General features: G+C 50.8%; 1 protein-coding gene across 1 annotated transcript in view; it reads left to right on the plus strand.

The window, feature by feature from the left end:
• The window catches only part of epha4b (eph receptor A4b), a 90,292-nt gene that overhangs the window by 9,441 nt on the left and 67,168 nt on the right, over window positions 1-13,683 (plus strand). The window contains exons 2-3 of the mRNA XM_076972426.1: window positions 2,472-2,536; window positions 8,405-9,065. Of these exons, the coding sequence (XP_076828541.1) occupies window positions 2,472-2,536; window positions 8,405-9,065 (726 nt within the window). The remainder of the gene's footprint in view (window positions 1-2,471; window positions 2,537-8,404; window positions 9,066-13,683) is intronic.

The raw sequence follows: 13,683 nt of genomic DNA on the forward strand, positions 1-13,683 counted from the left end.
ATGACCGCAAGGACGTTCCTGGACCTTCGTGTCTGGGGTGGTAGCACGCAGGAAGTGTGTTAGGCTAAGATTCTGCCAAAGGCTGCAGTTAAACCACTCCGCCTGTGTCTCTCCGCCTGTGTCTCTCCATCTGTGTCTCTCCACCTGTGTCTCTCCACCTGTGTCTCTCCGCCTGTGTCTCTCCGCCTGTGTCTCTCCACCTGTGTCTCTCCACCTGTGTCTCTCCGCCTGTGTCTCTCCGCCTGTGTCTCTCCGCCTGTGTCTCTCCACCTGTGTCTCTCCATCTGTGTCTCTCCGCCTGTGTCTCTCCACCTGTGTCTCTCCGCCTGTGTCTCTCCGCCTGTGTCTCTCCGCCTGTGTCTCTCCGCCTGTGTCTCTCCGCCTGTGTCTCTCCACCTGTGTCTCTCCATCTGTGTCTCTCTACCTGTGTCTCTCCACCTGTGTCTCTCCACCTGTGTCTCTCCACCTGTGTCTCTCCATCTGTGTCTCTCCGCCTGTGTCTCTCCGCCTGTGTCTCTCCACCTGTGTCTCTCCACCTGTGTCTGGTCAGTTGTATCACTCCAAGACTGAATTCAGTTGTACAGCTGAAGGTCAGGATTAGTTTTGGAGCTGGAGACCATGAGACCAGAACCATCACCCTTGTCATTCCACTGGTGTGAACAGCTTAAGGTAACTCTTGTGTTTGACAGTCAGATTGTATTGCACACAGTAACTCAGTTACTGACTCAGTTCACAGGATGGACAATGAATTCTGCATAACACACACACACACAAATACACCCCCCACCTACACACCCACCACCCACACAAATACACACACAAACATACGCGTGTGCGTTCTGTAAACATGGCTGAACACTTGTCTATGCGTTCACTGTTGCTGTGACTGTTTGGGCTCCGGGCCGGACCGGATCTCAACCTCCGGGATTTGTCTCCAGCTCACAAGGTATAGAACTGTGGACGCCAAGAAGGAAACTGTTTATGAAACATGATTCACCACTCATTAATCTTTTACAAACAGACCGCTGTCATTATAAATCAAACCACTGCACCACACACACACACACGCACACACACACATTCCTTCAGTTCCACAGTATATCCCGTAGTAAATGTCGTTGTTCTGTGCTCTCTAGTCTTCATTTCTGCTTTGTTCGTTCTCACGTCCCTTGTAATTCTCACGTTCCTGGTTCGTTCTCACGTTCCTGGTTCGTTCTCACGTCCCTTGTAATTCTCACGTTCCTGGTTCGTTCTCACGTTCCTGGTATTCCAGTCCGTCATATTCCCGTCATGTCTCACTCTCTCTATCCTGTCACCTATAGAACACTAAGCGCTGGCGTCCCGCATCGATCTGACCCGACATTACAGTAAAACACTTAACACAAATACATCATTACGTCCAGACATCCAATCCTGAGAAGGTTAAAGAGAGGAACGGCTGAGCTCAGCAGTGTTTCTCAGTACTTCTGCAGGTCATTTCCTGAAGTGTGTGTGCACATGTATATGTGTGTGCGCTAACACTGAAGTCGTAGTGATAACCCAGAGAAGACGCTTGTCTGGTGGACAAACGCAAGGCCAGTCCCACCATATCCACACGACAGAACTTCAGAACTCCAGACTGCAGACTGGACGTGTGTGTGTGTTTGTGTGTGTGTGTGTTCACCTGCAAAGCATTATGATTTTCCCAATCACATGCTTTTCAAAAACGTATGTACCGAGCATTTGTTTGTGTGTGTGTGTGTGTGTGTTTGTCTGTGTGCCCATGGCCATGTGTTCACATGTATGTGTATGCGTTCATGTGTGTTTGAGTGTGTGTGGGTTTGCACACGTGTGCGCATGCATGCGAGTGTGCCTGTGTGTACTGTATGTGTATGCGTGTATGTGTTTGTGTGTGTGTGTGTGTGTGTGTGTGTGTGTGTGTGTGTGTGTGTGTGTGTGTGAGGGCTGTAGCCGCAGCCAGACCTGCAGTGCAGTGTGTGTTTTGCTCCGGGTCTGATTCTGAAGCATCTGCAGATGGGCCATAATTAAAAATTAAAGTCTAGTGGTGCTGAGACCTTCATTAGCCTGGAACAGAGCGCAGACTGCAGAAACCCCAGGACAAGCGAGAAGAGCCGAACCTCCTGCCTCTAAACCCTCTTCAGACAAAGACACGCTGTCCTCCGTCTCCGTCTCCTCCCTGCACGCACGTCCTTACGTGACCCTCAGTTGTGTCACGTGTGCCTTGGGGACAGTGCCCACACGCGCCGTGTGCCGTGTTAGGCAGGGGACGGGTTCTGTCGCTCCCCAGGACCAATCAGCTGCGGTCTAGAGCCCTGATTGGCCACCATTGGCCAGTAATTTAACGTGAGCCAAAAAAATCGGAAATTCCGATGTTTAGAACAACTGAGTGTCCCGAGGATGTCTAAGATAAACCAAGTCAATCTTTCTCTCTCTGTCTCTCTCTCTCTCTCTCTGCCTGTCTCTGTCTCTAGTTACGCTGCTGGACTCGATGTCTGCTCTGGGAGACCTTGGCTGGGAAGCTTATCCACCAGAAGGGGTAGGTAACGACCATGCGCGGCCACGAGCGCGGCCTAACACCTAGCCCGCGGCTAACGCTAGCCTGTCTGGGAATCCAGTTGAGTCAGAGGTTTGGCCCACAGAGTCACGCTGACCTCAACCAGTTCTCCATCCACATGTTCACATCAGTATTTCTGTCGGAGTCCCTTCTCCTCAGCCAAGCAGGAAACCTGAATTGCACGTCGTTAAGACTAAATGACTCTCTTCCTCTGGCCCCAGACAACCGTTTCAGCCTTTTGTACGACACTGGCCTGTTGTTTTGTTTTTTTTATTTTTTTCCATGCATAAACGCAGCAGAAAATGCATCCCGTCCGTTCAGAAGCAGTGGGACGTCCAGCTCCACCTGCTCATGAATATTTATGAGCGGCGAGTTCTCCAGCTTGTGTTGTGTGTGTGTGCCTGTGGGAAATACAGTAAAGGTGACGTGCTTTCTACGGACGCCACATTTTCATGTTGTTTTCCAGCTTTGAGCTGTTCTTTTTCGAGGAGGAAACCGAGATTAAGAGCCCATAGATTAGGAATAGAATCCAGTGTGGCAAAATGGCATGCCTATTGGAAGAGAGAGAGAGAGAGAGAGAGAGAGAGAGAGAGAGAGGCCTAAAAACAATTTAATGATTTATTGATAAAACAATTTAGTGATTGATAAAACAATTTAGTGATTTAATTGAACCATCGTAGGCAAGATCAGATCCCCACACTCATAGATCTCGCAAAAACACACACTAGCACTCAAGACCGATCTTGTGGCGGCCAAGTCCGAGGACGCTGGCAAAACTTGACGGTTCTGCGCCACTGGAAACGGTTTGACAATCGGCGCGACCCACCAACGTTGGTCTTACATAACGCCACGTTACGTTACGCAACTGGCTGATCCTTGGATGGGAACTCATTTCCCAGACAAACCAGGAGGCGCGCGGTGACATTTAGCGAGTGGCGTGGTTGAGTCTGCCCCGCGTGCTCTCACATCTGCGTTTACACCGGTCTCGCGGAGCCGCGCTGTCGCCCGCACGACGGGGAGCCGCGGATAAGCGGGGTTTAGCGTTTACATCGCCCCCCCCAGGAAGCTCTCTCCATGTACACGCATGAGATTTAACATCAAGATAGCCGGGGAGAACAGAGATTACTGAGGTCTGAGGGGGAGGGGTGACTGGGATCGGTCTTCGCCAAGCCGAGCTGATCCCGCACGATCCCGCTCTCTTAGAGGGATGGTCAGAGGTAGCGCCGCTGTAGCAGATTAAAATGAAATGGGATATTCACGACATATTCAGTTTCCCTCGGTCAGCAGCACTGAATAAGGAACATTAACATATAAATGCCATATCTGATGTTTATAATAACTTACCACTTTTCATTGAAATATTCCAATTTATATTTTAAATGAGTACTTTTGTAGAGAGTTCTAACTGTATTGTTAGAAAATATAGCAAAAGGAAGCACAGAGTTGTGGTATTTACTTCCTTCTTAGTCCACCAGCTTTGCCCCACATCCTCTGCGGCTCTCCAAAACCCCTCTGCCCCCAGACCTAGACCTCCTTGACCCAGCACAAGCGACCACGTCGTATCACCCCTTTATCTTTGTGAGACTACGGAAGTGGAGGTAGATGAACAAACTTCACTGACCACAGTCTGGCCTCCTCAAGTAAACAAGGGCCCGATGGTTGGGGTTCATCCGAGTGAAGGTTTGTATTGTCAGACTAGTACCGTGTGGTCCCAAGCAGGTGCGGGTGCTCTTACCTTACCCCGTGATGAACGTTCACGTTCAGGTTGGCGTATCCAGTGGCTCAGCTCATAGCACGAGCAGACCGGTCCTCCTGTTTCCCAGTGTGGTGATTGTTTAAAGGTGCGGAGGTTACAGGGGCCCACAGGGGCCTCACTGCCAACGTTTGGGTCGCATGCATATGGGGATTAGCGCCCTGACCCCGTGACCTGTGGTAGTAGCGGTGGCACTGCGTTTGGAAGGCTTGGAGGCGAGGCGGGTCATTACCCATGGGTCCCCGCGCTCGGCTTTGATGGGTGTTTACCTTGCTGACTCAATCGTCTGCTGCTCGGCCCTGACGGGTCAAAGTTAATATCATCAGCCCACAGCCAGATGTTCAGGTTTGAATGAAGAGACTTGGTCCAATATTGGTTCACTGTGTGTGTGTGTGTGTGTGTGTGTGTGTGTGTGTGTGTGTGTCTGTGTGTGTGTCTGAAACATAGCAGACATGGTTTCGTAGGATGATAGAAAACGGGCAAACATAATGATGTGTCTTTCAAAAGTAATCTCCCCCCACCACCAAATGTTCTGTTGGGCATTTGAGGTCAATTACACGCATAAGTGTCTTAAACTACCAGATGATGGTGGGATCGGAGTGAAGTGGGTGAGGGGGGCAGACAGGAGTCGTGATTGGACGAACCTGCCTTGCTTTACAGCCACCACACGCAGTGGGAAGAGGGTGGGGAGGGGGGGGGGGGGATCCGTGTTTCTGTTGAGGCGGTAAAACTCGTTGCATGTGTGTTTCTGTTCGTTGGAAGTAGCATTGGAAGAACATTTGGAAATAGATGTTACTGTCGGAAGGCTGACGGGGCTGTGGTTGAGGGGGTAGTGTTGTCAAAATTACACATAATTACACATCTAAACATTTGAAATTGTTTTGAAATGTTCTGCAGGACAAACGTCACTGATGCGCCTAAGCTGTTTGTTTATTTAGTTTGATCAGTTACGACGTAGTTACGTTCGCATTGCGTCAATATTATGAAAGAAACGATGAAAGAAATAGTCCTCACCAAGGCCAGAGTACGTTTAGATGCTAACATACCGCCGCCTTCACTCCAGACGCTGTAACGAGGTTTGAACGTGTCTTACAGATAATGACACAACGATCGTTGCTTTGCACGCTGCCTGACAGTTTACACAGGCAGCGTGCACCTGCTGCCGCCGGCACGCGCACGTTGCAGCCGCTGCCAGCGGAAGCGCGGGTGACGCGAGGGGTTGCGCTCGCGCCCTCCTCACACAGCGCACACAGCGCGCGAGGGGAAGTTGACAGACGCTTATGTTTTATACAATTTTTTTTATCCAAAACATTTTATACACAAAGGTTTAATTTTTAGCGCTAATGTTAATGTGTTTTTTTTCCCATCAAAACCATCAGGGTTCATAATCAGGTTTATAAATTTGTTCAGCCCTCAGAGTTCTGTAGCTGGTACCAGGAGAACAGATTCACAACACACGGGTGTCAGGAAAGAGTTACGAAGTTTAGTGATAATATGTGTAGTTAAGTACAGAATAAAGATGTGTCTTAACACAATTGGGTAAGAATAAGAAAACATATACTCCTGATAAGGAGAACACCAATCATATATATGAGATTGGTGTTCTCCTTATCAGGAGAGGAGGTACAGTAGACTGGATCTATGGGTAGTGGAGAGAGAGAGAGAGAGAGAGAGAGAGACGGGGAGAAGGAGAGAAGTTCTAACTGAGGAGCAGATAAGGGAGTGAACTGAATGTCAGTGTTCATGAAGTGTTAATATCAGTGTCCTTCAGGAAATTCTGTAATAACTAGTAGATGACAGAGATAACTTAGAGGCTATGCAAATATCTCAGTCCTTGTCAGATGTACAGTAGATACAATACAAAAAGGAAGGTCCTCTCTGCCAAAACAGGCTAGGTTTGAGGGTGAACAGACAAAACGCCTAACTCCTGGTAAAATAAGCCTGTTTGATGTGAAACGGTGTCAACGTAACATCACTGGCCATGGTCCCCCCAAAAAAACAAGTAATTTAAAAAATATTCTACTTGGGTTTTTCTCAATACTGAACTCGAAACACTCCACCCGTGTACGTGTGTGTGAATGTGTTTTTGTGGGTGGCAGTCTGCTGACTATTATGGTAATTGCATGTTGTTTATATTCAAAGAGTGGGTTCATATGACATGGAAACTGGCATGGCGTGGATATGATCACGTTATGTGTGTTATATATGTTCACCATAGACCCCTTAAAAAATGTTTTGAGACCGTTCCTGCAGTCTTAAATACATTCCACCTCCACGGGTTCCATCGGGGTGTCAAAAAAGGCTCTCAGACGGAATAAAACTGGTGGAGTTTAGTGTTGGGTTATATTTCGAAAATAAATCCACAGCTACGCGTAAACCTGCCTTTATCGCAGCGTAAATATTTCCCTGGATGTCATAATTACTGCACGTCAGGGCAAAACCGGAGGTTTTCTCTCGCTCCTTCCATGGCCATGTGGCTTTGATCTGCGATGTCCGTGTGCGGCTGTACAAGGTACAGTGCTCCACACGCACGCACACACACACACGCACATGGCTCTGTTTAAAGTACTTGTAATTGGTCCTCATGCTTCAGTTCATTTTTAAAATCTGCGCCATTGGCAACGGGATGTTGATTCAGTCGACTCGTCGGAGCTGGTGACATCATGGCAGGTTGCAGCCGCCACCCTTTAGTCAACCGGAGGCTTCTGGAACGTTCTCTGGCCCTGATGGAGAGAGCTGATCTGTCCCAGACCTCTTCCTTTCTCCTCGTGCTAGGTGCTTCCCAAAATGTGCCCCTGCGGTAAAAAGCCCGATTTGCCTTTTAAAGCCCGCCGAATTCTTATCGTGTCACCTCAAAACTGTGCCAAGCTGTTAGCCAGAAACTGGGTTGCTGTCTTTCCTAATAAATGATCCAGGAAGAAATTAGCAGTTGGTTTGGTTCTCCCTGGGCTAATTGCTAACGCCACACTGTACGCTACTTATTTACATCACGAGTGCAGATGTGTCCTTGAGTTTGTTGCTGTTGCAGTAGTGGTTCTGAATCCTGTACTGAATGCAGGTTCAGGACTGAGCTTTTACCGCTTCCACGGCAACAGTCACGGGCGTTTTGCATCTGGTTCGGGGGGATATGGAGGGGGTGGTTTAGGAAGGGGGGGGGGGTCTTTTGAGGAGAAGGTCTGAGGGGTTTCCTGTGTGCTCAGAGCTTCATGTGGAACCAGTGAATACTCACTCCTCAAGAGCTCAGAAGGAGCCTGAAATAGCTCCCTTCGGCTCTCAGCTGAGACGGTCCGTGAGACGGTGGTCCGTAAGACGGTGGTCTGTGAGACGGTGTTTGTGAGACGGTGTCCGTGAGACCATCTCCACTCTGCAGTCTTTTTGGAAACGGCCTGTTTGAGGGATTGCAGCAGGCCCACTGCCTGACTACTTTATTTCCTCTCTCTTTAAGGCACAGAAGTCCTTTCTTACTCATGCGAGAAGTGTCCTCAATTACAGAAACATCACAAGTGGAAACAGATGGTCCAAGATGATGGGCAATAAAGTCTCTGTCTTACTTAATATTAACCATGCATGCACGTACACACACGGTCACGCACAACCACCCCCACATACACACAACGACCCATATTCACACGCACGAACACACGCGCACACACACACACACACACACACACACACAATTCAACCATAACCGACTTACATAGACTGGCACACTAACATGCGCACACACACACACACACACACACACACATAAATACACATGCATACACACACTGCGACCTCTTCACACTTACAGAAAACCACAGTTTTACTCTCTTTGAAAGGACCACATGTCTCCATAATATTAGGAAAACTCTGACATTTTGGGGACATCACTGGTTCCCATGAGGATTAATGCAGCTTTCATGTATTAAAACCTTATTTTCATGTTGGCTGCTGACATAAAGGTTAGGATTTGGGTTTTGGCTTAGGCACAGTAGTGTTGAGCAATCGTGGTCAATATGTAAGAGGAAAAACCTATAGGTAGAAACAGGAGACGAACACCCAAGTTGGCCAATCGGTAGCCCTCTTCCCTAACTCCCGCCTCTTTTCCCCCGCAGTGGGAGGAGATCAGCGTGATGGACGAGAGGAACACGCCCATGCGCTCCTACCAGGTGTGTAACGTGATGGAGGCCAACCAGAACAACTGGCTCCGTACGCGCCACATCGCCCGCGACGGCGCCCAGCGCGTCTACGTGGAGATCAAGTTCACGCTGCGCGACTGCAACAGCCTGCCGGGCGTGCCGGGCACCTGCAAGGAGACCTTCAACATGTACTACTACGAGTCCAACAACCCCAGCCTGTGGTTCATCAAGGAGAGCCAGTACGTGAAGATCGACACCATCGCGGCCGACGAGAGCTTCACCCAGACGGACGTGGGCGACCGCGTCATGAAGCTCAACACGGAGGTGCGTGACATCGGGAACCTCAGTAAGAAGGGCTTCTACCTGGCCTTCCAGGACGTGGGCGCCTGCATCGCGCTGGTGAGCGTGCGGGTCTTCTACAAGCGCTGCCCCGCCGCCGTGCTCAACCTGGCGCGCTTCCCCGACACGGTGACGGGTGGGGACTCGGCGCTGGTGGAGGTTCACGGCGCGTGCGTGGACGACTCGGAGGAGGTGGAGGCCCCGCGGATGTACTGCAGCGCAGACGGAGGCTGGCTGGTGCCCATCGGACGGTGCGCCTGCAAGCCGGGCTTCGAGGAGAGCAAGGACCACTGCCAGCGTGAGTGATAACCCCGCCCCCCTCCCCCGCCCCCCTCACGGCTCACCCGGGTTCCCTCGGCCGCCCCTGGTCCAGCCCGTCGGCCTGTAAGGCGTTTGCAGGCCGACTGGTAGGCTGAGAGCATGGCTGATTAGGCCCCAGGGTGGGTTATGGTCTGAGCACGACCGGTCGATGTTTGGTTTGAGGTGTAAGACAGGCTTGTGTCTTCCTCCCTAGTGTCCGATGGGGTTTGATTGGACGCCATGCTCTGTTGTTTGTGACCAAGCGTTGAGCGTGAGGGTCATGGCACAGACGAGCTTTCAGCCTGGGTAGTTTGAGGATGATATGAACTAGCTGTGTATTCAACACTGCAGATGATACGCCTGTAAGGTCGATGCTGACTGCTGCTTTTCCTGAGTGAGCTGCAGCAGTGCGTGTCTGTAAGTGTGTGTGTGTGTGTGTGTGTGTGTGTGTGTGTGTGTGTGTGTGTGTGGTGAAAATAGCTTAAGGCACCGGTGAATCACACCTATTCATTCTGGGCTCTTCCCCCGCTGGTAAGGAGGGGTGTCTACATCAGGATGCGAGGTATTTAGACGTAACTTTCTTCAAAGCACCTGCTCTGTTTTTTTCTGACTCTCACTTTAAAGCCAGACTTCTACAGCAGACGGTTTAGTGTGTGTGTGTGTGTGTGTGTGTGTGTGTGTGCACATTACTCTTCAGTTTTCCCAGGTTTCACTTGTAAGGTGAATCCAGCCATATCCTCCATCACTGCACCTTTTCTCTTTGCCTCGTTTAGCTGAGCTGAAGGCCTCCTCCCCCCTCCCCCTTCCTCCTCCTCCTCATCCTCCTCTGATAAATCCCGCCTCCCAATCTTTATTCACCCGCATGTCAAGGCCGCGCTCGCGCCGCACGCTGAGCTCGAGAGCAGGCCCCTCACATCTCACGCGCACCTCTCCTTCTTTTCTTGGCTCGCGTGCAGGATCTGATTTTGAGAGTAATTTTGAGTGCAATTTGAGGGGCAATCAGCGCAATTTCCTTCGCGACCCCCTTCCGTCCTTTACACCGCGTGCGCGCGCGGAAATCCATCGCTCTCCAGCGGCGCGCGGCGGTTTAAAATAAGAGGGGTTCGGCGAGCGGTTCGAGGAACGATAAAGCGGGTCGTCGTAAATGCAGGAGGGGAAGCCAGACTAAGCCCTTTTTTTTCCTCCGGAGGCATTTTCACTAATGTGTGCAGAGTGGCTTCGTGTCGGTTGGTAATGGGCAGGGCGGGGGGACCGACTGATGAGCTAATGACGGTGCGCGAGCGTCGGTGGCATTTTGGTGCGCAGTCTGCGAGCGCGCGCTTGTGCGCACGTGCGTGCGCGTAGATCTTTGGTGTGACTGCAGAATAGACGTGTTGGAGACTCGCCAGCTTCTCTGTCCGGACAACATCAGAACTCTTTACCGAACGGCCGTTGTTTAACTTATGCCGCGCACGTCCCGGTCTTATCGGTGTACCGATGAGCGTCATGAACGCCGCATGGATGTTTCATTCACTGGGCTCCATGACGTCTTATCACCTGCCACATGGCACCATGACATCATTCTAACACATTCAGCCCCTAGCGAGCAGTGTCAGCTGTTCTTTATGCTTGGGTTGGAGGAACTGCAGGAATTATTACTGCCATAAATCCTCATTTGAGACAGTGTCGGGGAGCTTTTGAACACGTCTTAGTCTCTGTCAGTGGTGTTACGTCTGTTTTATTTTGGCCAGGGAAACTTGCTCCTTTGCGGGTGTGTGTTTACAATCAGCGACCGGTTCAGATTGGCTTCTGCGAAATCTGCTGTGGAATGTTTCTAAACGCTTCTTTAAGGTGCAAATGACATTCGGCTGAATCCTGCCTGGTGGTGACCCAGAACATTGCATGAGTTTGTGTGTGTGTGTGTGTGTGTGTGTGTGTGTGTGTGTGTGTGTGTGTGTGTGTGTGTGTCTGATTGCATTATCATGGGTAAATATTGATATATTGATGAGATCTACTGTATGATTGAGTGAGAGTGTTTGTGTGTGTGTGGGGGTGTGTGTGTGTGTGTGTGCCCACCCATTTGTTTATCCTGGATGTTATCTTCTTTACACCATCCCCCATCCACTTGCGTTGCATTTCTGTATATTTTCATTTGCACACGGCACTGAAAAACACCTGAACACCTGATGTCAGCACTCCTCCACGCGGTTTAATGTTACTGCCTGTCGGCAAGCATCACCCCTCCCCAGCCCCGCCCCCTCCCCAGCCCCGCCCCCTCCCCTCCCTCGCCCCCCCAGCCCCGCCCCCCTCCCCCTCCCCCTGCACACTCATCCCTGCGATCACTCATCCCCACAAGCTTGCCATGAGGGCGCTCCGCACCCTTGTCAGATGCTCGTACGTACCGCACGCCACAGCCGTCCCCAGGGCCGAGTAGCCCCAGCAACAGACGCTTTCGCCCACGTCAAAGCCCCCGTGCGGCCCGACAGGTGTGGGGCAGCTCGCCAGGGGGTCCTCGCAGGACCAGTCATTGGCCTTTGATAAATCCCAGCGATTGAAATCGCTAATACTCGCAGCATCCGCGAGAGAGGGACAGTGCAAGCGTTTTGGGTTTGTTACCAGCAGTGGTTTTTGGCCTCACTGTCAGGGACGTGTGTTAGAGCAACAAAGATGCAGGAGGGAACCAGAACGCTGGTGAAAGTTTCATTTCTCATAATGGAGAGAAGCATTGGTAGAGGGACTAAACCCAACGCCCCCCCACCGACTGTAGAGTGCGTTCTTCACGACTGCAGAGGAATTTGCAGCTCCCACACGTGGCTGTTGGAACCGCTCGGTGTCGTTTCATTGTCTTTTTGATCGTGGTTTGATGGGTCCATTAACACGCATGGCTGAGGTGCAGATCCAGATTTTCCATTGTCTGCTACAACCCTCGTGCTAACATTTCACATATGGACTCCGTACTGTCCAGACGGAATACATCTTTACACCTTTCATAAAAATGTGTCTGCTGTCTGACCTGAAAGAAATCAGAGGATGTACCTCCATTTTGGATTCCACCCAGGAACTGTAATAATTGTTTCTATCGGTTATCATCAGTATATTATGTGCTGTCAAATATTGGCAGAAACCAGCCAAGATGGTGGAGGAGTCTTCATCAGGGGCTGCGAGGAAGAGGCCCAGCTTGGATTTCTGTGGTCTGTCTTACGGCGGACAAATGTCCTTCGCTTAGACCCTTCTGATTTCTTTTACACGTCTCGAATGTGGTCGGAATCCGCCCCCGATCACCTCCGAACGTGACCCGAGGGATCTGATCAGGGATCTGTCCTGATCCGATCACTGACGGCATGTAGTAAAGGTAATAGAAGGCGTTTAAGGCACCCCAGACTCTTCACGAGCACATCTGTTCCTGCGGGTGGGGTTTTTCCACGGGAATCTCTAAAGCCTTGAAGTGCCCCTCCCACCCAGGCCGAGGCCTACAAGCTTGATTTACGTTTTTCCCTCCAGGAAAACCATTGGCGCTGCCTGCTTTGGGAACCCAGTAAGTGAGAGGTCAGAGGTCACAAGAGAGTGGTGACCGTGGCGTGGGTTTTCTTCTCCGGCCAAAGCGATTCAGCGACACCCTCCCTGTCTAAGCCCCGCCCACTGCCTCCCCGTCAATGCCCCGCCCACTCCCTTCCCTCCACCGAGCCGCTAATGGACCCGTCAGTTAGGGCCGCACTCCATGCGAAATGGCCGCCAGCCCTAATTGCGAGCGTTTTCCACAGAGCTGGTTTTGTAATGTCACACGTCTTTTCCCTTTTTTAAATGCGTCTTATGTGAGTGTATTTGTTCCTGCCGGTGGCTGGTCTTCGGTAACGGTCGCCTGACTTTACCCTGCAGACCTCGGCCGTGCACTCCGGACCACTCCAGAGACTCGGGGGGGGCGATCCAGCTGGACTCCTGGTTAAATATTCATAAAGCAGCATGGATCCCCTGTCTCGCTGCGACACAACCAAAAAAGGCTAAGTGCCTTCATTAAAAAAGGCAAACAAATAATGGAAAATGATGAAATTCAATTAGGTTTGGCTACTTGCCGCGTGTCTCCGCTCCTCATTTGGAAGTCAGCGAGGCTGGGCATTTGAATGCTGAGTAGTGTGTGTGTGTGTGTGTGTGTGTGTGTGTGTGTGTGTGTGTGTGTGTGTGTGTGTGTGTGTGAGAAAGAGAGAGAGAGAGAGAGAAAGAGTGAGAAAGAGATATTTCAGGCAGGTTTGCATAAATGTGTTTGAGTAAGCAGTGTGTGTGTGTGTGTGTGTGTGTGTGTGTGTGTGTGTGTGTGTGTGTGTGTGTGTGTGTGTGTGTGTGTGTGCGCTGGGCGTTTGCTCCTGCAGCGGAGCGTTCCCCAGTCCCTGTGACGCATACGCCTTCTCCCCCAGCAGATGAAATATTCATACGGCACCACGGGCTTTTGTGCTGGTGCCTCCTCTCCCCTCTCCCTTTCAGCTAGAACTCAATTTACTCGGAGCGCTGACTTCTCTGTGACACCGCAAGCGATGATGTAGGCCACCGGACTCAGAGGCAGGAACCTGCACCGAGTATCAGACTCCCCTGTAGAAGTATTTCATATAAGCAGACTGATAGTGTTATTGATTTGAGTCCGGGCA

The sequence above is a fragment of the Brachyhypopomus gauderio genome, chromosome 14 (assembly GCF_052324685.1).
Source record: "Brachyhypopomus gauderio isolate BG-103 chromosome 14, BGAUD_0.2, whole genome shotgun sequence".
Classification (NCBI taxonomy): Eukaryota; Metazoa; Chordata; class Actinopteri; order Gymnotiformes; family Hypopomidae; genus Brachyhypopomus; species Brachyhypopomus gauderio.